This window comes from Triturus cristatus, chromosome 6 (genome assembly GCF_964204655.1).
Source record: "Triturus cristatus chromosome 6, aTriCri1.1, whole genome shotgun sequence".
NCBI lineage: Eukaryota > Metazoa > Chordata > Amphibia > Caudata > Salamandridae > Triturus > Triturus cristatus.
The window spans coordinates 1,930,208,345-1,930,232,482 of NC_140589.1; the positions used below are offsets into that span (position 1 = coordinate 1,930,208,345).

General features: G+C 47.7%; 1 protein-coding gene across 1 annotated transcript in view; it reads right to left on the minus strand.

Annotated features, from left to right (window-relative positions):
- Positions 1–6,432: 6,432 nt before the first annotated feature.
- Positions 6,433–24,138, minus strand: part of LOC146822514 (NACHT, LRR and PYD domains-containing protein 3-like) — a 326,776-nt gene continuing 309,070 nt past the window's right edge. The window contains exons 12-13 of the mRNA XM_085613632.1: positions 9,677–9,755; positions 6,433–7,491 (exon numbers count right to left, since the gene is read on the minus strand). Coding sequence (XP_085469758.1) covers positions 9,686–9,755 — 70 coding nt within the window. The 3' untranslated portion in view covers positions 6,433–7,491; positions 9,677–9,685. The remainder of the gene's footprint in view (positions 7,492–9,676; positions 9,756–24,138) is intronic.

The following is a 24,138-nucleotide window of genomic DNA, read 5'->3' on the forward strand; positions in this document are numbered from 1 at the left end:
AGCCACATCGACTGTCCTCCCTTGGACTCAGGATCACACACAAGCTTTTGAAAGCTTAAAGAAAGCTCTATGTCAAGCACCTGTTTTAGCGACACCATGTTACAGCAAATATTTTACACTCTTTGTTACAGAACGCGAAGGTACTGCCTTGTCAGTACTCACTCAGGAACAAGCAGGATCACACAAGCCATGTGCTTATTTCTCTAGTACATTAGATCCCGTAGCTCAGGCTTTGCCTGCGTGCCTGAAATCAGTGGCAGCAACAGCTTTAGCAATCAGACAAAGCGATGCCATAGTGTTAGGACATCCATTGACAGTACAAGTACCACATGCAGTAGAAGTTCTTGTGAACCGAATGCAAACACAACACCTGACCATAGCAAGACTTACCGGTTATGAACTGACATTGTTTCAGCCACACATAGAGATCCGACGTTGTAATACATTGAATCCTGCTACACTTTTACCTGTAATTGGAACAGACCCACTAGCTCATGATTGTGTTGAAGTTATTGAAATAAAGACGAAACCCAGACAAGACTTAACAGACGTTCCATTGTTAGATCCAGACCTGACGTTGTACGTAGATGGATCGTGCATGAGAACAAGTACAGGAGATTTAGTGGCCGCGTATGCAGTCACAACAGACACTGAAGTTATTGAAACAAACTGTATAGATACTTTGTCAGCCCAAGCAGCAGAACTTATTGCTCTAACACAAGCCTGTATTCAAGCCACAAGTAAGAAAGTTAACATATACACTGATTCACGTTATGCATTCGGAGTTGTACATGACTTCGGGGTGCTTTGGCGAGAGAGGGGTTATTTAACTTCTCATGGGACCCATATTCAGCATGGGTCTCTCATTCATGCTTTGTTAGACGCAATCCATCTGCCCACAGCTATATCGATTATGAAATGTAAAGCACACATGAAGGTTACTGATATCATTTCCCAAGGCAATAATTTAGCTGACAGAACAGCTAAACAGACTGCTCAGACTCGCACATCCGACATGACAAAGACAATAGGTCGGACACCAATACAGTGTATGACGATTAAGGATCCCGCACTTGATATAATTGACATACAGTCACATGCCACAACAGAAGAAATAAAGAAATGGACTGAACTAGGAGGGATCCAGACAGATCAGGGATGGGTGACAAAGGAGAAATCTGTATGGTTTCTTCCTGACTCTATGGTCCAAGCCATTATAGCTACAATTCACAGTCCGGCGCATTTAGGAGAAAAAGCTATGCTAGACAGCATTAAACACATTTGGTTTAATAAACATCTACGAACTGCAGCTAAACAAAAAGTTCGTACCTGTATGATATGTTGTCAGTTCAACCCAGGAAAAAGTGTTCCCGTAGAGCAGGGTGGATTTCAGCCTCCCGATCATGCTTTTGAAGTCCTCCAGATGGATTATATCCAGATGGAACGATGTCGAGGATTCAAATATGTTCTTGTAGTTGTCTGCGCTCTTTCCCGATGGACTGAGGCGTACCCAGTATCGGATTACACTGCCCCGACCACTGCCAAGCAGCTAGTTCGAGAATTCTTCCCACGGTACGGTTTACCACGTGTTGTATATTCGGATAACGGCCAGCCTTTCTCATCCGAATTAATGAAACATGTTTCACTTTTGCTGGGATATCAGTGGAAGTTTCATTGTGTCCGACACCCCGAGGCAGCAGGTCTCGTGGAACGACATAATCAAATTTTGAAAATCAGATTGTCAAAAATATGTAAGGAGAAAGGTGTTGACTGGATAGTAGCCTTACCAGTTGCACTATTTTACATAAGAATGGTAGCACACTCTCGAACAGGGCTATCCCCTTATGAGGTGATCTTTGGTAGACCACCGAATATGTGGGGGACGCCTATACCCCGTAAAATAACTGATGTTGATTGTAATATGCTGACAGATTACCTGGCTTCCTTGATGTCTGCACTACAATCTTGTCGTTCACAGGTAGCTGCAGCCTTTCCTGACAACACTGAGGTGAAACCCCATGACGTAATCCCGGGCGATTATGTCCTTGTGAGGAACTTTGACAGAAAGACTCAACTGGAGCCCAGGTGGAAGACACCTAAGCTGGTCCTGTTGACCACAAGGACAGCCGTGAAGATCGAAGGAAGAAAGGGTTGGATCCATTCAAGCCACATCAAGAAATTTCATGGACTTCCTTCGGATATAAACAGTCCTCCTCGTGTGTCTTCACCCATTGACTCAAAGCTACCTTTGGCTGAGGCCAGTAGCACAGACCTTTATAAATTAAAACTCAGACCCAGGCCGTCGGCCGATTTGATTGTTTAAGTCCTCTCCAAGGTGAAGCGGTTGAATCTGTCCCCGACATGTATCCCTTGAGTCTGAATCATGAACAATCAAGAACAATGTTGAAACGACATGCATACTGTAAAGCACTGCGTAGCCACTGTATAGTGACATTATTAATTTTGTTTTTCTTGAGTTTTACAATAATTACTGCAAGTATATTGTTGCATATGTATTATCCTGTTTCTAAACATATTTTCAATATAACTAATGAACATTCTTTTAGTGACCTACCCCCACATGAATTATCCTATAGACTTGCGCTGCGTAATAACACTTTCATTAGTATGTTACACCATTCCCATCAGACTAGTAATGCTACTAATTGTTGGGTGTGTGGCCGACTCCCTCCCTATCAGAATAACAAAGGAGTTCTGCCTTTCTTCCCCCATCCGTTCACACATAATGGCTCCTGTGGAGCATGGTTTAGTTTACTAAATTCCATAGACTCAGACACAGCAGTTTATCAACACCATTGGATATGGGGAAATCTGAATCTAGTTTTATTCAAAGTCTGTTACCCTGATAAGAAGGGTCACCCCAGTAGAACAGGAACTAATCTAGAAAATGAAGTGTATGGATTAGGTAATTTTACACCTAATCTTATGATTCTGAATGTCGAATCCGAAGTTGAACTAATTCTGCCCACTATGTCAGTATTTCCAGTTAAGGGTGAATTATGTGTAAGAAAAGTTGGTTCCATACATATGGGCCATAGCAAATGTGTTACTACAGTAGAATATAGTGATCAAGGTAAATCTTCATTTAGAGCTTCTCGCCATTCCTACTTTATATGTGATCAGACCGCATATATACGTCTGCCTCTAGATTGGGATGGTACCTGTTACATAGCATTCCTTTTGCCACCTGTTTTCCTAGCTCCTCCTGATTATTATCGAAATGTTCATTTAGTACACAATAGAGAGCGAAGAGATCTCCCAGTCGTCGATTATACTGAGACGGCATGGGACAAGTATGTAGATTTCAATAAAGGTATCTTTCCCTATATAGGTACAATTTCAAATAGTAAGCTGATACGTAGGCTAACCAAGACTCTTGAAGCTGTAGTGAATGAGACTATAGCCGCCCTAGGCAATTTGACAGAGGAACAATCGGTGATGAGAATTGTTGTTCTCCAGAATCGTCTTGTCCTTGACGTCATCCTGGCCGATAGGGGCGGAGCTTGTAGGGTCATCGGATCCAGCTGCTGCATATTCATACCAGAAAATTCGCCATCTGTATATAAAGCTATAACACGCCTTCATAAGATTGTGAGCCAGATACACGAGAATCCAGGCACTTGGACGTGGTCCGGGTGGTTTTGGAGTGTGATATCAGCCTGGGGATGGAGAGTTCTGTCCTTCCTAGGTATTGGCCTTCTTATACTATTCAGTTGCTGCTTATGCCTGCAATGTGGACCAGCGATTTGTGGTCTGTGTGCCACATTGTGTATTCCACATCAAGGTTTTCGTTCAAAATCCCGGAAGAAGAAAGAAGAAGAAATGATGCTCCATGAGCAAATCGATGGACTAATGAAGATTGATGTTTCTTGATGGGCAAGTAGGGGACAAGGAGGGAATGTGGAAATGTGGATTTTCCTGATCAGTTATGTCCCCTATCTTGGACCCCAACGGTTCTATGTGCATGTTACAAACACATGTATGTTCCCTCCAGTTCCAGTTTCGAAGACGCAAACACATGTGCGTCCACCATCAACATGTCCTCTGTCAGATCCGCCATCAATGGGCTGGATATTCGCTTCCTAAGTATGAAAGGCCACCGACTTTATATGGCTCAGTTACTCCATTTTTACAGTTCAGGCGAGTAGGCCCGATTCTGTCCTCAAGCCTTTCCCTGCTCTCTGCCTCTGACAGCTTCAGCTTGAGCTCGTATCTGTATCCATGATCTTTGTCCTACTCCCTGTGCGGCTAACGGTGCCTGCCTCGGCCAGTTTTGCCTGCCTGCCAAGAAACCGTATTTCACCTTCGAATTATCTACTTTGCTCCTCAGCCGATGCATTCCTGTCTAGTAGTTTAAGTAAACATTCTTCCAGCTACCGAGCAAAAGGGCCCGGCCTCGCTGTCTTCATGCAAGTAATTCATAGCCCTGTTACCATGGAAAGTTTCTGCCCCTTGCATCTCATATAGACACTTAGACGCTTGTACACGCACTCACAGTCAGTATAGAATAGATTCTGTCCGAGAGTCCTTCCTTGTGGATAACATAGTTCTTTAAACATAGGATGTTAGATATGATTTGGGATTAGGTTGACTTGACCCCCCAGACTTTTTGTCTCCACATGTAGAGCTAAATGTCAAGTCCCCTTCACCCCCTAGTTACACGTCAATTACACGTCATGCCGCTGCGCGCGCATCTATGCCAAGTATTATCTTATAGATCCACCTATGCATAACATCATAACCAATCATGTTTCTTTTTACTCCTTATTACGCCCATTTTCGGTTACGCACTTACAGTATCGTTTCTCTTATCAATTGTTACGCCTTCTACATTGGTTTCATTGTAAAGTATGTTCTATAAAAGCAATTTCCTGTCAATAAAGTATGTACTTCACTTCCTGAACCCTCGTGGTGACGGAACCTGAAGGCCGCGACTCGAGTCGGCCATTTTGGAATAAAGCCCATTCAGAAACCTCTTATACCACGGATTCTGCCTCTTATTATTCTGAGCTATTTTATTTAAGACTCCGTATGAAATTCAGTCCAGGTAATAGAATATTTACCACAGTACTGAAGGACATGTAAAGCAGCAAGTCATCTCTCGGGGTAACCCTTGAGACTACCTTTACATCACCGTACTGAAGGCCATGTAGAGCAGCGACCGAGGCATCTCTCAGGGTAACCCTTGAAACTACCTTTACATCGCCATACTGAAGGACATGTAGAGCAGGAATTCATCTCTCAGGGTAACCCTTGAGACTACCTTTACATCACCACACTGAAGGCCATGTAGAGCAGCGACCGAGTCATCTCTCAGGGTAACCCTTGAAAGTATCTTTACATGAGTGTACTGAAGGACATGTAGAGCAGCAAGTCATCTCTCAGGGTAACCCTTGAGACTACCTTTGCATCACCGTACTGAAGGCCATGTAGAGCAGTGAACAAGTCATCTCTCAGGGTAACCCTTGAAACTATCTTTACAGGAGTGTACTGGAGGACATGTAGAGCAGTGAGTCAGCTCTCAGGGCAACCCTTGAAACTATCTTTACATCAGTGTGCTGCAGGACATGTAAACCAGTAAGTCATCTCTCATGGTAACCCTTGAAACTACCTTTACTTTGCTGCACTGAAGGACATGTAGAGCAGTGAGTCATGTCTCGGGGTAACCCTTGAAACTATCTTTACATCAGTGTACTGCAGGACATGTAAACCAGTGAGTCAACTCTCAGGGTAACCTTTGAAACTATCTTTACTTTTCTGTACTGAAGGACATGTAGAACAATGAGTCATCTCTCAGGTAACCCTTGAAACTATCTTTACTTTACTGTACTAAAGGACATGTAGAGCAGTGAGTCATCTCTCAGGTAACCCTTGAAACTATCTTTACTCTACCAAAGGACATGTAGAGCAGTGAGTCATCTCTCAGGGTAACCACTGAAACTATCTTTACATCGCTGTACTGAAGGACATGTAGAGCAGTGAGTCATCTCTCAGGTAACCCTTGAAACTATCTTTACATCAGTGTACTGCAGGACATATAGAGCAGTGAGTCATCTCTCAGGGTAACCCTTGAAACTACCTTTACTTTTCTTTACTCAAGGACATGTAAAGCAGTGAGTCAACTCTTAGGGTAACCCTTGAAACTACCTTTACTTCTTTGCCAGTCTCAGGGCAGATCAGGGTCATGCTGCTGTGAGTTCCTGGATTGTTATCAAAGGTTCTTATTTGCTGCACTAAATCATTTCTGTGTGAAACTTGAAAATGTGAAGCTGGTTCAAAATATTTTGTAAATGAATAGGAAGTGTACAAGGGATTAACAGCAGTTAATTTTAAGTTCTATATGGTTCAATAAACGTGTAATGATCATCTGCATTATCTTGTTGTAAGTGGTTGCATCAACAGCATGAAACATAGCTTGTAAATACATTTATTCAACTCCATTTATTTCACAAAACATATTATCTAATATTTTATAATAGCATGCTCTGCAAACATGTGGTATCACAGACGAAAGTGATGACGTAGCTGGAAGTTGGAAGTATCGCTGAGTGTGACGTGGTCATACACAACATTCCCTGGAGCTCAGAACATGTTTAACAATCATAGCTCACATGGGCTCCCCTTCCCTCTGCCTTCACTCATCTCCCCTTCTCTGTGTTCAAAACACCTCTCAGGTGCTGAATCAGCATAAGACATCCATCTCTACTGGTACTTCCGCCCACAAAGCGCGCTGATATCTGAACCAGGTCGTGAGGCGCTAAACCAAAATGTGAACTTAAATAAATGGAGGGGGAAAATTCATAGAGAATACCACCCCACCATGCTGAGGAAACAATGAAGGATGGAAGCCAAGAATACCTGCTTGCTTCAGTAAGGACCAATGTGTCCAACAAATGAATACCAGAAACAAAATGCAGATTTTACAGTAGATTGTGTATCCTTATACCACACCTTTTCCAACTTTAAAACTCTCCAAAGAACTATTGATCTCTGTATCTCCGAACAATGCAGAAAACATGCGAGATGCAATGAATATTTTGAGAAACTTGGATATCTCCATTACTGTCTTCCATGGAAGCCATGACCACGGGCGGTGGATGGGTGCGAGGAGACCCTTCCATCCCTCTCACTCTGAGGGGGACATCAGCTCCAGACACATCACTCTTTGTTTGGTACCCTGAATCCAGTGTCTGTCCTGGGGTTCGTCTAAAGAAGCTCTTTGGAGTCGAGATCCTCGGATCGTGGTGTCAAGTGTAGGGTTTGGATTATACTGCGGGGCCGGAGAACCTCCTCAAGCCACATAAAGGTCCAGCCCAGTCCATGAATTTATGTTTTAAGGATAACGCAGGTCCCTTCAAAGCCAGTAAATCTGATATCTTCTCCTTCAATGTAGAGCTCGTGTGTTTTTCAAAGTTAGCTAATGTACGTCTAAGTGAACTAGTTCTTTATCTGGGTCACCAACATTAAATTCTGCAACAACGAAGAGAGAAGTGAAGAAAGTTTTATATATAAAAAACCAGGAACAGGTTTAAAATAAAAAGAAAAACTATAACTTACATTAAAGAACACAAAGCAACAATGACCAACACACTGAGCAGGATTTCTCAGATTTAACACACACATTTACCACATCCTCTGAGTGGTAATCCCAAACCAGCAGCCCAGCATCTGCCAGGAGAAAGAAACTCACAGCCAGAGCACCTCAAGAGAGCCACAGCGCTTGGAAATAGGTGCGATTAATAATCAGCACCCGAGAGGTACCTGTAACCACGGCTGACCCCCCCCCCCCCCCCCCCCGGCCCTCCCTGTTCTCAAGGACGGTCCTTAGGTCATGAGTACAAACAAGCCGGACCATCAGCCACTACACTTGATGCTGCACCTGGCTGCAGGTACGACAGGACCATGGGCTGAGGCAGACAACTTCACCGCTGACCACGTCAGCCGTGGTGGTGTACATAGAACGGCTGGCAGTAGTTCAGGTACGCTAATACCAACTACACTTCAGTGGAATACTTCCCTCATGTGTATGATGTTGAATCCTTTCTCTTGCAACAGAACACCAAGGCAGGAATATGAGAGTAGGAATCTCCACACGCCGGTCTGGCGTGAAGCTAGCACAGGGTCATAGCATCCTCCTGGTACATGTGAGAGTGTACAGTAGCATTCTAACTGTGAGTGGCCTGTACCAAAGGTGCCCTCGCCACTCCACTGCATCGTAGGGACATTGAATGATCTCTAGATCGTAAGAGCACCAACCCACCATACTGTCCACACTTATAGCCTCATTGATCCACCCCACCGGTACATGCCCATGTATCTACCCCCCTCTCCATGCCCATTGCTGCACCATACCTGTTTATGTCCATGGCTGCACCTACAAGTCCTTGTCCATGAATATACCCCACCTCTCCATGCCCATGGATGTACATACCTCTCCATGTCCATGGTCAAAGCCCACCAGTGTACGTGGCCCAGCTTCGAGGAGATGATAAAAGGTTTGACCACGAGGAGAATGAACATACAGTCACATGAAGCATGGTACTTGTGGACGGAAGGGTCACAGTGCCCACTATGAACACACAAGACTCTTTCCCCCCACCCCCCAGCAAAGTCTGACTTTCACTATACATGTGCAGTCAACAGCACGCCGGTGACTATAACTTACACACCTACTTCGAATGCGACAACCTCCATGAGGTAGTCTTTGAACAGATAACATGTGCGTATTCTGCACACATTCTGCAAGGAGATGGCACCGCATGTACCAAGGCTGAAGCAGAGCACAGGGTCTCCCTCTGAACTCTCAGGGGCCCCTCCTTGCTCCAGGCAGAGCTGGCTCCCGGATGTCCTGTTAGTCTATGTAAACACCACTGTTCCTGTGGGCTTTGTCTGTCATCTGTGTGTTTAACTAATCACACTGCTGTCTTCACGGTCATCTCGCACTGTTAATGTCTCACCCTTGTTCTGGGTTTATAACAGACGCATTGTATATGTTTACTCCGAGTGAGACCCTTTCTCTGCTCAGCACCACACAGCGGTAGATGTAAACACAGTGCGTGTGCACCACACATGATGAGAGGTGCTGACCGGAGAGGGAGGGGTGCTGGCCTTACAGGGATTGGAAACTATAATCTGGATCTGGACCCAGAGGACAGAAGGACCCCAGAGAGGGCGATGAGCAGTAACCCCAAAACACGCCCACTGTAGCGTTCAATATGGATGGCAGATTACCGGTGGACATCTATCCCCCCCAGACCCCTGCGGTCCTCTGCCAACACACCACCCAATAAGTACGGCGTGAACAGAGGCTGTGGGGAAGCTGGTTCTCCTGGTGAAAAACCCACCTTTTACCGTCAGTTGGTAGAGACGAAAGCTCTGCATGGTATTGTAAGTGTGCCTGTTATTGTTGTACATCATTGAGAGCAGCCTGTCTTCAGTTGCAGGGTCCCCTTTGAAGCAACACCATGTGTAGGTGAGACCTCATTCTGGGTTCTTCCTTGTAATCTCTGGATCTCCAGAGTCTGGGCTGACGAGGGCCTGTGCTCACCTAGAGCTGCATCTGTTCCTGGGTCTGGCATACAAGTGTGGGATGCATCTTGTCCATGACACATGTAAAAGAACATACTTGAGAGATCTAAAGGAAAGATGAACCAACCTGGTCTGGTCAGAGGTCTACTTTAGTCAGCGATCCCATCTTCACTACGCCAGCCGCACTGAACTTATTGCCGGACAGTCTGAGGGGAGAGGAATTGATGTATTTAGAAAACAAACCAGTTTTAAAATTTGATAATGTTCTCCTCTCAAACACTCTGTGCCCCCAGAAAGATTTAACCAGATGCACCAAAGTAAAACCCCTAAAGGCTGGGTACAAGTTACGTATCCATCTGGACACCTTGCAAACTCTGCATGAGTTCTTTACAGAAAGTTTCCACCAGCTCAGACCAGCTGCACCGTTCTCACCTTGAGTGATTCCTCCTTGTTAGGAGACCTGCTCGGCTCCGTGTACACATTTACAGCTCACAAGCGCGGGTCATCAACGCCAAAGGGGTACAGGAGTTGCTTCTCCCATGTTTAGAAACCTGAGCTCCTTTGATTCCCCGATGTTTGTTGCTGAAGGAGATCATCTCAGCCTTGACAAGGTCTTTGTGTTTCTTTGGCACCTGAGAGCCAGGAGTATCTACACTGGGGTGCTATTCACAAACACAGTCACGCATTGCAGCAAGTCACATTACTGTGCTACGTGACAGGGAAATGACAGAAATGCGCCTATTTAACATAATACGGCACATTGAGCTGCCTGGTGTCAACGCAAGCACTCTTGCGCCATGGTGCTATGGTGCTTGCGTTGCATGCAGGATAGTTTTTGAGCAGGAAGGGGCACCATCCTGCCCAAAAACAATCCCAAGAGGATTTTTCCTCTTTCTATGTCTGCTGCAGAATGCAGCAGACATAGAAAGAGGCAAAACAAGGAGAAATAGAGATATTTCTCCTTGTTCCTTTTTATCTTTTTGGTGCAATCCCTGGTTTACCAGTTCTTGTAAATCTGGGAATGCATCAAAATCCATAGCTGTTGCGTGGAACCACCCACACAACACCCATGTAAACACCTCCCTGATGCAGATTAATGCAAAGCAGTGATTTGCACTGCATTATATCACACAAGATTTATGAAGCCACACAGGGCGGCACAAGAAGGCCTTGCGTGGCTCCATACATTTTTTCTCTGTTGTGTCACTCTTGCATCATGTTTCGTGGTGGAAGAGTGACATACTGGGGTTCGCAAATACAGCCCTGGGCCTTTGCTCTCTTCTTAGTGTTCTGGCACGTAAACATGCCTGTTTAACCGTGGTTAATACAAGCCCTGACAAGATAACCCACTGTGTAAACCTGTTTTTGACCACATATTTGTCCAGGGTGGGCAACAGATATACCCTTCAACCTGCTGAGGAACCCAGCAGTGCAGGAAAAAGGCGTGGTGTGAGAAGTTGGCTTGGTATATGCTGTTCACTAGTTAAAGTGGCCACCTTGCACCAGTCCAATTCGACTCTTATGGTAGATTGGTTTAAGACAACCTTTTAAAGAAAGCTATCCTAGTGGTAGCTGTGGAGAGCAGCCTTCAGGCTAAGTCTCAGAGGAATGTAAAGCAGCTTGTTTTACCTTATAATCTCTTGAATTACCAAATGAAAGGACACCACACAGGTATATATATCAAATATATATGTGTTTATTTCTAGACACACTCTACTAATCTCTTTATGAGATTAGAAGTTAGTAACATATGCACAAATCAACATTTCACAATAAGAAGCACAAATATGGCTGGGGCCCTAGGGGCGTACCAGGCCATATACTAAAAAAGAGACTTAGAGATAACGACTTGCAAAGGGACAAGGCCTAGGGCCTTCAGAAGCGCTGGGGCCTCACAAATCCACCCAAGGCAGGTAAGTAAAGGACCCACAGGAGACGCATGCAGGTGAGAACACAGCCGCGGATCCCAATTGACTTCTATGGAGCAAGTCGCGGTTGGAAATTTAGAGTTTTAGGATTCTTCGGGAGAGTCTACAAGCAAGTCACTTACAGGGTAAGTAGTTCTAGAGCCAACACACACAGGAGCACCGTAGTGCTGGAGTTACCTCACCCAGGGAAGCCGGGTGCATAGGTGTCTTTTGGCGTCGGGTCGCGCCGTAGTTTTCAATGGGAGCCAAAGAAGCCTTGCTGCTTGTGAAGACAGGAGAAGTGTCCGGTGGAATTCAAGGCTGGATTCAGAAGAAGGAAGACCTGAAAGCAGAGGAGGCAGTGTTCAAAGTCACTTGGCAGTGACCCGGGGCAAGGAAGATGGATGCCCAACGTCGTCGGGTGATTTCAAGTGATCACGGGTGTCTTGACTGTTCAGCCATGAGGTCCAGGAGGCGTCGACGACGACCAGGAGCTGGATTTGGCGTGTCCCACAAAGTCTGCAGCTTACTGCGGTGTCGGTGACCAGATTGGAGCCAACAAGCCTTGGTAACAGCAAGTCTCGTGGAAAGGATAAAAAGTCAGCGGTGCAGACCAGCAAGGTTTGAGGGACTTACCCAGCGAAGGTAAGTCAGGGCAGGCCTGGAGCAACCAGGGGAGCCCTTTGGAACTGTAGAAAAGTCTTTTGGGGACCCACAAGCCAACTGCCAAGGGATCGCGAAGACGCCTCGGGAGGATTCACCCAACAGGGGCCCACGGTCACTCGGGACGGTGTAGGCCTCTGATCTTCGGTGGAAATCCTGCTGGAGGCTTGGACCACACGTGGTCCAGTGCACAGGTTCGTAGAACGTCGTGAAGGGGTTGCACTCGAAAATAGTGCACGGTACCCATGGATTGCGGTTCCTCGTCACTCGTGGGGTCCACTTGCCTCAGCATTGCTGGGGACTCACGATGGCCTTGGAGAAGTCAGGAAATCCTCTTCCTGGGCTGCAGGGACTTCGGACTCTGGCGGGAGCGGGAACGTTTGCGACCGTTGATTGCAAAGTTTGGTGCCTGCCAAGCAGGGGAGTCACTCCTTGACTCCAAGGGAGATTCTTCCGTCTTCCAGAGGTAATGGAACGTCGAAGGTCCAGGATTCTTCTTCAGAGCGTCGTCCAGGGATATCTAGTTTACAATGGCAAGGGTTCCCTAACTTATACTAAAAGGAAGGGAGGGACTAGCTCTATCACCCCACCTATGAGAGGGTCAGGGGAGTGGGTGGTTACACCCACTTCCCTTTGTCCAGTTTCGCGCCAGAGCAGGGACAGGTAGCTCCTGAGCTGGTTTGACCTGACATATGCACAGAGGAGCCTACTGCTCCCCCAGTGGAGGACTTCAAAGCACTCTACCGCGTTTCCACAGTAGGTACATGTCTATCCCTCTAGAAGGGTGGGATCACACTCCCACACCAGTTACTGGTGTGGGGATATGATTCGAAAGCGTTTGACACCAAACACGACATGTTTTGATGCAGCCATTCCAAAGTTAGCATTAACCGCGAGGTTATAATGCACTTAAGTGTATATGGTTTGACCGCATTCACACACAGCCCCAGAGAATAGACTCTGAGAGCTGCAGAGGGGCCCTGCTCAGGAAGAGGCACCCCCTCACATGGAAACCAAGCACCCTGACCTCAGGATTGATAGGGCCTGCCTTAGGGGTGACTGATAGTTTTAAATGTGTGGGCAGGGTGAGATATAGTGAACATATATCTCAGTGAGGAGTGCTAACACTACCTCACCCAGGCTGCAGTAGCATGCCTGTGGTGTCAGATTTAGTCTGATTCCCAGGGGTGGCATAATACATGCTTCAGCCCCTGGTAGGCATGTGAAGTACCTATGCCCTTGGTACCTAAGGTACCATATACTAGGGGCTCATAAGGTACCACAGTATCCAATCACTAGTGCATATAATATGTACTCCAAGTTGTTTAGAGAGAACAGAGAGGCTGGGGCCCTGATTAGCAGGGTCCCAGCCTGACTATAGCCAGAAACCAGTGTAGACATCAGAAAAAAATTGGGGGCAACATAATGTGCAGAACCTACTCTCCTACACAACCCCACCTCCATACGCAGGGACACTAAACTAACCTTGACCAGTTGAGTCTTCGTGTTCTAAGTGGAAATACCTTGAGAGTCCATCTGCATTGGCATGTTGGGTCCCAGGTCTATTTTCCACTGTATAGTCCATCCCCTGTAGGGAAATGGACCACCTTAAAAGTTTTGGGTTTTCACCTTTCATCTGTTTGAGCCATAGGAGGGGCTTGTGGTCAGTCTGAACTATGAAGTGAGTGCCAAACAAGTATGGCCTTAGCTTCTTCAGGGCCCACACCACAGCAAAGGCCTCCCTCTCTATAGCTGACCAACTGGGGTCAGCCTTCTGCTAGTAAAAGCTACTGGCTGGCTGGTCTTGAACTTCATCATTCAGTTGAGACAGTACAGCTCCGACACCCAGCTCAGAAGCATCTGTTTGGACAATGAACTTTTGGTGTAGACTGGACTCTATAAGATGGGGGCAGTGCACATGGCCTGCTTTAGGTCTTCAAATGCCTTCTGACAGCTAGCTGTCCACTGAAACCTTTTTGGCATTTTCTTTGAGGTAAGATCATTCAAGGGGGTCACTATAGATCCATATCCCTTTACAAACCTCCTATAGTACCCAGTAAGGCCTAAGTAAGCTCTCACCTGTGTCTGGGTGGTTGGAGCAACCCATTCCATGATGGCTTGGATTTTGCTCTGTAAAGGCTGAACCTGGCCTCCACCTACAAGGTGGCCCAGGTACACAACCTGACTCTGCCCTATCTGGCACTTAGTGGCCTTGATAGTGAGGCCTGCTTTCTGCAGAGCCTCCAAAACATTTCTGAGGTGGACCAGGTGATCCTGCCAGGAGGAACTAAAGACAGCAATATCATCTAGATAAGCTGAGCAATAAGTTTCCATCCCTGCCAGAACTTTGTTCACCAACCTCTGAAAAGTGGCAGGTGTGTTCTTCAATCCAAATGGCATCACCACAAAGTGGTAGTGCCCACCAGGGGTCGAAAATGCTGTTTTGGCTTTTGCATCATCAGCTAACCTGATCTGCCAGTAGCCAGCTGTTAGGTCAAATGTACTCAGATAGTTGGCTGAGGCCAAAGTATCAATCAGCTCATCTGCCCTTGGTATGGGATAGGCATCAGTCCTGGTGACTGCATTGAGGCCTCTGTAGTCTACACAAAACCTAATTTCTTTCTTACCGCCCTGGGTATGAGGTTTGGGTACTAGGACTACAGGGCTAGCCCAAGGGCTATCTGAAGGCTTAATCACACCTAACTCCAACATTTTCTGGACTTCAGTCCTGATACAGTCCCTGACATGATTAGGTTGCCTGTAGATTTTACTTTTGACAGGCAGACTGTCTCCAGTGTCCACCTCATGGGTGCACCAGGTAGTCTGACTGGGGGTCAGGCTAAACATATGTCTGTACTGCTGCAGAACGTGTCTGCACTCAGTTTGCTGATGGTCAGTGAGGCTGCTTGCCAAAGCAACACAATCTACTGACCCATCATCAGGGTTCTGTGAGAGCAGGTCAGGGAGAGGGTCACTCTCCTCCTCCTGTTCCTCATCAGTTGCAATGAGCAAGCCCATGTCAGCCCTGTCCACATATGGTTTCAATCTGTTGACATGGAGCACCCTCAGGGGGCTCCTGGGAGTTCCAAGATTCACCAGATAGGTGACTTCTCCCTTCTGCTCAACTATTGTATGGGGGCCACTCCACTTGTCTTGGAGGACTGCTGGGGCCACAGGCTCCAACACCCACACTTTCTGTCCTGGCTGGTACACAGTCAGCACAGCCTTTTGGTCATGCCAAGTTTTTTGTAATTCTTGGCTGGCCTCCAGGTGTGTGGTTGCCTTCTTCATGTATTCAGCCATCCTGGAGCAGAGACCAAGTACATAGTCCATCACATCCTGTTTGGGGGGTTTGAGAGGCAACTCCCAGCCCTCCTTCACCAAACATAATGGACCTCTTATAGGATGTCCACACAGAAGTTGAAATGGGCTGTAACCAACCCCCTTCTGTGGAACCTCTCTGTATGCAAACAGAAGGCAGGGAAGAAGAAGGTCCCATTTTTGCCTAAGCTTTTCTGGGAGTCCTTTAATCATTCCCTTTAGGGTTTTGTTGAAACATTCAACCAACCCATTGCATTGTGGGTAATAGGGGGTGGTGAATTTGTAAGTTACACCACACTCCTTCCACATTGCTTTTAGATATCCTGACATGAAGTTGGTACCTCTGTCAGATATGACCTCCTTTGGGAAACCCACTCTGGAGAAAACTCCATTGAGGGCTCGTGCCACCACAGGGGCTGTGGTGGTCCTCAGGGGAATTGCCTCTGGGTACCTGGTGGCATGATCCATTACCACCAGGATAAATCTGTGACCAGATGCTGTTTGAGGGTCAAGGGGACCAACAATGTCAATCCCTACCCTTTCAAAGGGTACCCCCACCACAGGTAGTGGTATCAGGGGGGCCTTCGTTGTGCCACCTGACTTGCCACTGGCTTGGCAAGTGACACAGGAGCGACAAAACTCCTTGGTGTCTTCTGCCATATGTGGCTAATGAAAATGTGGAACAAGCCTGTCCCAGGTCTTGTTTTGGCCCAAGTGACCTGCCAAAGGGATATCATGTGCTAAGGTCAAGAGGAACCCCCTAAACCTCTGAGGTTTTACCAACCTCCTGGTGGCTCCAAGGGTTGGGTCTCTACCCTCAGAATATAGGAGTCCCTCATCCCAATAAACATTATGGGAGCCACTAGCACTCCCAGCAGCCTAAGCAGCAGCCTGCTGTCTGAGGGGTTCAAGAGAGGGGCAGCACTGTTTCTCCTTACTCAGATCTTCCCTAGAAGGCCCCCCTGCCCCCAAGAACTCAACCTGATCAGGCTCAAGTCCCTCTGGGGTAGTTCCTTCTTCAGGATCTGCTTCTCCTCCCTCAAGAGGTGAATCTGTGATCTGAGACAGAGGGGAAGGCACTGCCTTAACCCTATTGCTCCTCTTGGGAAACACCTGGTCCATAGTTTCAGGATCCAGAGCTGGTTCAGTGTTCTGCATTTTGGCCTGTGACCTGTTCACATCAAATACCTCTGCAGGGATGCCCAAAATCTCTGCATGAGTCCATAACTCTACTAAAGACCAGGATGAAGTTTCTAGATCATTGCACAATAGACATTCTACAGGGAGGTCTGCACTGACTACTACTTTTTTGAGGCCAGTTACCCCTCCCCAGGAGAAATTCACAACTGCCAGACTATGGTTGGTCCTGACATTGCTTGCATTGGTCACCTGGTACATTTCACCCAGGATGATCTGTCCAGGGTCCACAAGATCCTCTGCCACCATGGTGACACTAGCACCTGTGTCCCTGAATGCCAAAACCTGTTTGCCATTTATTACAGGCTGCTGTTTGTATTTGCCCAGGTTACTGGGGCTCACTAGGAAGGACATATCAATGTCTTCATCACAAACCAGCAATGCCTGAGTGGGTACACTGACTAGGCCAGAGTCCACTTAAGAACCCAGGGTCAACCCTACTACACCCTTATTCTAAGTACCACCTCCACCAGTATGAGAACTAGGGGGGAACAGTTGCCTTAGGGGCAGGAGTGGTGGTTTGGTCTTTGGACTTGTTACAATCAGAAGTCCAGTGCCCTTTCTGTTTACAGAATTTGCACCAGTGCTTCTTTTGGCCTTTTCCCTTGTTGGATTGTGACTCCCCACCAGGTGCAGATTTTTGGGGCCCTTGTGAAAACTTCTGGTCTTTTGACTTATCCCCACCTTTCTCAGATCCCTTAGAATCCTGCTTCTTTGTATAACCCCCTTGGTTCTGGGTTTTCTGCCTCACCCTTGTTCTGACCCACTTGTCTGCCTTCTTTCCCAATTCTTGGGGAGAGGTCAGATCTGAGTCCACCAGGTATTGATGCAACAACTGGTTCTGGCAATTATTAAGGATCTGTTCTCTCATCATAAGATTATACAATCCCTTAAAATCAGTAACTCTACTGCCAACCAGCCAACCATCCAGAGCCTTGGTTGCACAATCTACAAAGTCAGTCCAGTCCTGGTTCTGTGCCTTCTGGGTGTCTCTGAACTTCAACCTGTACTGCTCAGTGGTTAAGCCAAACCCATCTATCAGTGCACTCTTCAGGACTTCATAGTCATCAGCATCCTCTTCTCTAACAGTGAGGAGCTTGTCTCTACCTGTATCTGAAAAGGAGAGCCACACGATTGCTGCTCACTGCTGTTGGGGGACCTGCTGTACTCTACAGGCCCTTTCCATAGCAGTTATCCACTTGCGGATATCATCCCCACTCTGGTAGGAAGGAACAACCTTGCTCAGGTTCCTATGGTCTGGAATATATTCTCTGACTCTAGGGACACTGTTGCTGCCACCAGGGGGTTCTAACCCCTCTCTTCTAGAAGCTCTCTGGAGCTCAAAGGCTTCTCTATCTAATGCCAACTGCTTGGTTTTGAGGGCAAATCTTGCTTCCTCATACTGCAGCAGTTTGTACATTCTTTCAGAGGAGGTCTCCCTTCTAGGAAAGTATGAGCTCCTCTGGTGGACAGATTCTCTGCCAGAGTGATAGGAGTGGTCAGACTCCTTAGAAAGGGACCTAGGCCTTTCCTCCACTCTGTCAGTTCTCTTAGGGAGAATTCCTCTGTCCTTTTCAGACCCTTGTGGATCTGGCCCTTCAACCACAGAGTCCAGGTCATCTTGATTTTCATCATCTGACCCAGAGACTATGGCTGACCCACCCCTTGATTCAGACCCCCTAGCTCCTAGAGCTAGCCTAAGGTCATCTGTGGTCAACATATCTATCAATTGAAGTGTGGAGGGACTCTGTCCTAGCTTCAGGTGTCTTGCAACACACATGGCCTTCAAGTCAAAGAAGGTCATGTCCTTATACTGAGGCTGAGTGGACCCACTGGTTCCATCCCTTAAGGACATTCTAGTGTTGTGCAGTGTTGTACTACCTACACTAGTTTGTGACCTACTGATCCTAGCTTGAGCTGTAGCAAGGGTGAGCTATCCCTTCACAAACAGCTCTAAGTTCAGTAGAACTTGTTGATACTAAGCTTGACTTTATATGTACCTTGAGTACCTTTAGTGGTTTTCAGTTAGTAATTCAAATAGAGATTTTCTGGTAAAACAATGGCAAGCTGGAATCCCACGCGCTGCCCACCAATGTGAGAAGTTGGCCTAGCATATGCTGGTCACTAGTTAAAGTGGCCACCTTGCACCAGTCCAATTCGACTCTTATGGTAGATAGGTTTAAGACAACCTTTTAAAGAAAGCTATCCTAGTGGTAGCTGTGGAGAGCAGCCTTCAGGCTAAGTCTCTGAGGAATGTAAAGCAGCTTGTTTTACCTTATAAGCTCTTGAATTACCAAATGAAAGGACGCCACACAGGTATATATATCAAAGATATATGTATTTATTTCTAGACACACTCTACTAATCTCTTTATGTGATTAGAAGTCAGGAACATATGCACAAATCAACGTTTCACAATAAATTAAGCACAAATATGGCTGGGGCCCTAGGGGCGTACCAGACCATATACTAAAAAAGAGACTTAGAAATAACGACTTGCGAGGAGACAAGGCCTAGGGCCTTCAGAAGCGCTGGGGCCTCACTAATCCACCCAAGGCAGGTAAGTAAAGGACCCACGGGAGACGCATGCAGTGTGAGAACACAGCCGCGGATCTCATTGACTTCTATGGAGCAAGTCGCGGTTGGAAATTTAGAGTTTTAGGATATTTCGGGAGAGTCTACAAGCAAATCACTTACAGGGTAAGTAGTTCTAGAGCCAACACACACAGGAGTACCGTAGTGCTGGAGTTACCTCACCCAGGGAAGCCGAGTGCATAGGTGTCTTTTGGTGTCGGGTCGCGGCGTCGTTTTCAATGGGAGCCAAAGAAGACTTGCTGCTTGTGAAGACAGGAGAAGTGTCCGGTGGAATCCAAGGCTGGATTCAGAAGGAGGAAGACCTGAAAGCAGAGGGGACAGTGTTCAAAGTCACTTGGCAGTGACCTGGGGCAAGGAAGGCGGATGCCCACCGCCGTCGGGTGATTTCAGGTGATCATGGGTGTCTTGACTCTTCAGCCACGAGGTCCAGGAGGCGTCGACGATAACCAGGAGCTGGATTCGGCATGTCCCACGAAGTCTGCAGCTTACTGCGGTGTCGGTGATCAGATTGGAGCCAACAAGCCTTGGTAACAGCAAGTCTCGTGGAAAGGATAAAAAGTCAGTGGTGCAGACCAGCAAGGTCTGAGGGACTCACTCAGCAAGGGTAAGTCAGGGCATGCCTGAAGCAACCAGGGGAGCACTTTGGAACTGTAGAAAAGTCTTCTGGGGACCCACAAGCCAACCGGCAAGGGATCGCGACGAGGATTCACTGAACAGGGGCCCACAATCACTCGGGATGGGGTAGGCCTCTGATCTTCGGTGGAAATCCTGCTGGAGGCTTGGAACACACGTGGTCCAGTGCACAGGTTCGTAGAACGTCGTGAAGGGGTTGCACTCGAAAATAGTGCACGGTACCCAGGGATTGCGATTCCTCGTCACTCGTGGGGTCCACATGCCTTAGCGTCGCTGGGGACTCACAGTGGCCTTGGAGAAGTCAGGAAATCCTCTTTCTGGGCAGCAGGGACTTCGGACTCCGGCGGGAGCAGGAAAGTTTGCGACCGTTGATTGCAAAGTTTGGTGCCTGCCAAGCAGGGAAGTCACTCCTTGACTCCAAGGGAGATTCTTCCGTCTTCCAGAGGTAGTGGAACGTCGAAGGTCCAGGATTCTTCTTCAGAGCATCATCCAGGGATATCTAGTTTGCAATGGCAAGGGTTCCCTAACTTATACTAAAAGGAAGGGAGGGACTAGCTCTATGACCCCACCTATGAGAGGGCCAGGGGAGTGGGTGGTTACACCCACTTCCCTTTGTCCAGTTTCGCGCCAGAGCAGGGACAGGTAGCTCCTGAGCCGGTTTGAACTGACATATGCACAGAGGAGCCTACTGCTCCCCCAGTGCAGGACTTCAAAGCACTCTAGGAGTGCACCCATCCAGCCCCAATACACTAAATCCTGTCTGGGAGGTGGTCACACCTCCCTGAGACAGGATGCCTATTGTTGGGCCTCCTCCACTGCGAGTTTCGGTCATCAGCAGGAGGGCAGCCCAGTGTCTGTGACTGGTGGCATCCATTTTGTTTTGCCAGGGCTCTTCAGGATTCTACCGCGTTTCTACAGTAGGTACATGTCTATCCCTCTAGAAGGGTGGGATCATACTCCCACACCAGTTACTGGTGTGGGGATATGATTCGAAAGCGGTTGACACCAAACACGACATGTTTTGATGCAGCCATTCCAAAGTTAGCATTAACCGGGAGGTTATAATGCACTTAAGAGTATATGGTTTGACCGCATTTACAAACAGCCACAGCGATAGACTCTGAGAGCTGCAGAGGGGCCCTGCTCAGGCAGAGGCACCCCCTTACATGGAAACCAAGCACCCTGCCCTCACGATTGATAGGGCCTGCCTTAGGGGTGACTGATAGGTTTAAATGTGTGTGCAGGGTGAGATATAGTGAACCTATATCTCAGTGAGGAGTGCTAACACTACCTCACCCAGACTGCAGTTGCAGGCCTGTGGTGTCAGATTGTGAATGCTTCCCAGGGGTGGCATAATATATGCTGCAGCCCCTGGTAGGCCTGTGGAGTACCTATGCCCTTGGTACCTAAGGTACCATATACTAGGGGCCCATAAGGTACCACAGTATCCAATCACTAGTGCATCTAATATGCACTCCAAGTTGTTTAGAGAGAACAGAGAGGCTGTGGCCCTGATTAGCAGGATCCCAGCCTGACTATAGCCAGAAACCAGTGTGAACATCAGAAAAAAAGTGGTGGTAACATAATGTGCAGATCCTACTCCTTCACATGGGCAGTTTGATGAGCTTGTTGTATCCTGGAAGAGCACAGAGGAAAAGTGGGAGCTTACTCAGCAGCTTAGAGGAACATAGGCCATCTAAAGAGCTGACAAACTCATACCAGAACCAGGTGAGATCCTAGGAGACATTCCTTTCACAGCGAGAGTCAGGGTTCATGGTGCTGCTCTGAATGATACCCATGGTGAAGCAGGTGTAAATGTAATGTAAATTGATACTTGTATAGCGCACTACACACCCGCAAGGGTCTCAAGGCGCTTGTACGAATACCACTGTGGAACCCATCCTGGCTTTCCCTGTGAGGCGTCCACTCCTGGGCACCCCCAAGGTGGAGGCCAGGCATCCTTAGCGTTGTGGGGGCCGTTGTGGAGATTAAGCAAGCTATTGCCCAGAGTTGCAGAGTGGGACTCCATGATTGGAATAGGCACCGAGGCGAGAATTATCAGGTCCGTGGAATTTTTTGAAGCCCAAGACCCGCTGAGGCGGGGAATTGAACCCTGGTCCCGGGCTAGACCTCTGCATCAGGGTCTGCCGCTCTAATCATTGAGCCACACTGAGGAGACATTCCTATCGCGGCGAGAGTCAGGGTTCTGCATTGACTGATACCCATGGTGAAGCAGGTGTGAGGAGACATTCCTTTTGCGGCGAGAGTCAGGGTTCCGCATTGACTGATACTCATGGAGAAGTATTTGTTAGGAGACATTCCTTTCGCGGCGTGAGTCAGGGTTCAGGGTTCCACATTGACTGATACCCATGGTGAAGCAGGTGTGAGGAGACAATCCTTTTACAGCGAGAGTCAGGGTTCATGGTTCCGCATTGACGGAATTCCATGGTGAATAGGGTGTGAGGAGACATTCCTTTCGCAGATAGAGTCAGGGTTCCGCATTGACTGATACCGATGGTGAAGCAGGTGTGAGGAGACATTCTTTTTGTTGCGAGAGTCAGGGTTCCGCATTGACTGATACACATAGCGAAGCCGGTGTGAGGAGACATTCCTTTCCTGCGAGAGTCAGTGTTCATGGTTCTGCTCTGAGTGATACCCACGGTGAAGCAGGTGTGAGGAGACATCCTTTCGCAGCGAGTGTCAGGGTTCCGCATTGACTAACACGCATGGTACAGCAGGTGTGCGAAGACCTTCCTTTCCGGTGAGAGTCAGGGTTCATGGTTCTGCTTTGAGTGATACCCACGGTGAAGCAGGTGTGAAGAGACATCCTTTCGCAGCGAGAGTCCGGGTTCAGGGTTCTGCTCTGAGTGACACCCATGGTGTAGCAGGTGTGAGGAGATATCCTTTCGCAGCGAGATTCAAAGTTCCGCAATGAGTGACACCCATGGTGAAGCAGGTCTGAGGAGACATTCCTTTCGCAGCGAGAGTCAGGGTTCCGCATTGACTGATACTCATGGAGAAGTATTTGTTAGGAGACATTCCTTTCGCGGCGTGAGTCAGTGTTCAGGGTTCCACATTGACTGATACCCATGGTAAAACAGGTGTGAGGAGACATCCTTTCGCTGCGAGAGTCAGGGTTCAGGGTTCCGCATTGACTGATACCCATGGTGAAGCAGGTGTGAGGAGATATCCTTTCGCAGCGAGATTCAAAGTTCCGCATTGACTGATACCCATGGTGAAGCAGGTGTGAGGAGACAATCCTTTCACAGCGAGAGTCAGGGTTCATGGTTCCGCATTGACTGATAACCATGGTGAAGCAGGTGTGAGGAGACATTCCTTTCGCAGCGAGATTCAAAGTTCCGCATTGACTGATACCCATGGTGAAGCAGGTGTGAGGAGACATTCCTTTCGCAGTGAGAGTCAGGGTTCCACATTGACTGATACCCATGGTGAAGCAGGTGTGAGGAGACAATCCTTTCACAGCGAGAGTCAGGGTTCATGGTTCCGCATTGACTGATAACCATGGTGAAGCAGGTGTGAGGAGACAATCCTTTCACAGCGAGAGTCAGGGTTCATGGTTCCGCATTGACTGATACCCATGGAGAAGTATTTGTTAGTAGACATTCCTTTCGCGGCGTGAGTCAGTGTTCAGGGTTCCACATTGACTGATATCCATGGTGAAAGCAGGTGTGCGAAGACCTTCCTTTCCGGTGAGAGTCAGGGTTCATGGTTCTGCTTTGAGTGATACCCACGGTGAAGCAGGTGTGAGGAGATATCCTTTCGCAGCGAGAGTCCGGGTTCAGGGTTCCGCATTGACTGATACCCATGGTGAAGCAGGTGTGAGGAGACATTCCTTTCGCAGCGAGATTCAAAGTTCCGCATTGACTGATACCCATGGTGAAGCAGGTGTGAGGAGACATTCCTTTTGCGGCGAGAGTCAGGTTTCCACATTGACTGATACCCATGGTGAAGCAGGTGGGAGGAGACAATCCTTTCACAGCGAGAGTCAGGGTTCATGGTTCCGCATTGACTGATACACATGGTGAAGCAGGTGTGAGGAGACAATCCTTTTACAGCGAGAGTCAGGGTTCATGGTTCCGCATTGACTGAATTCCATGGTGAATAGGGTGTGAGGAGACATACCTTTCGCAGCGAGAGTCAGGGTTCTGCATTGACTGATACCCATGGTGAAGTAGTTGTAAGGGACATTCCTTTCGCAGCGAGTGTCAGGGTTCCGCATTGACTGATACCCATGGTGAAGTAGTTGTAAGGG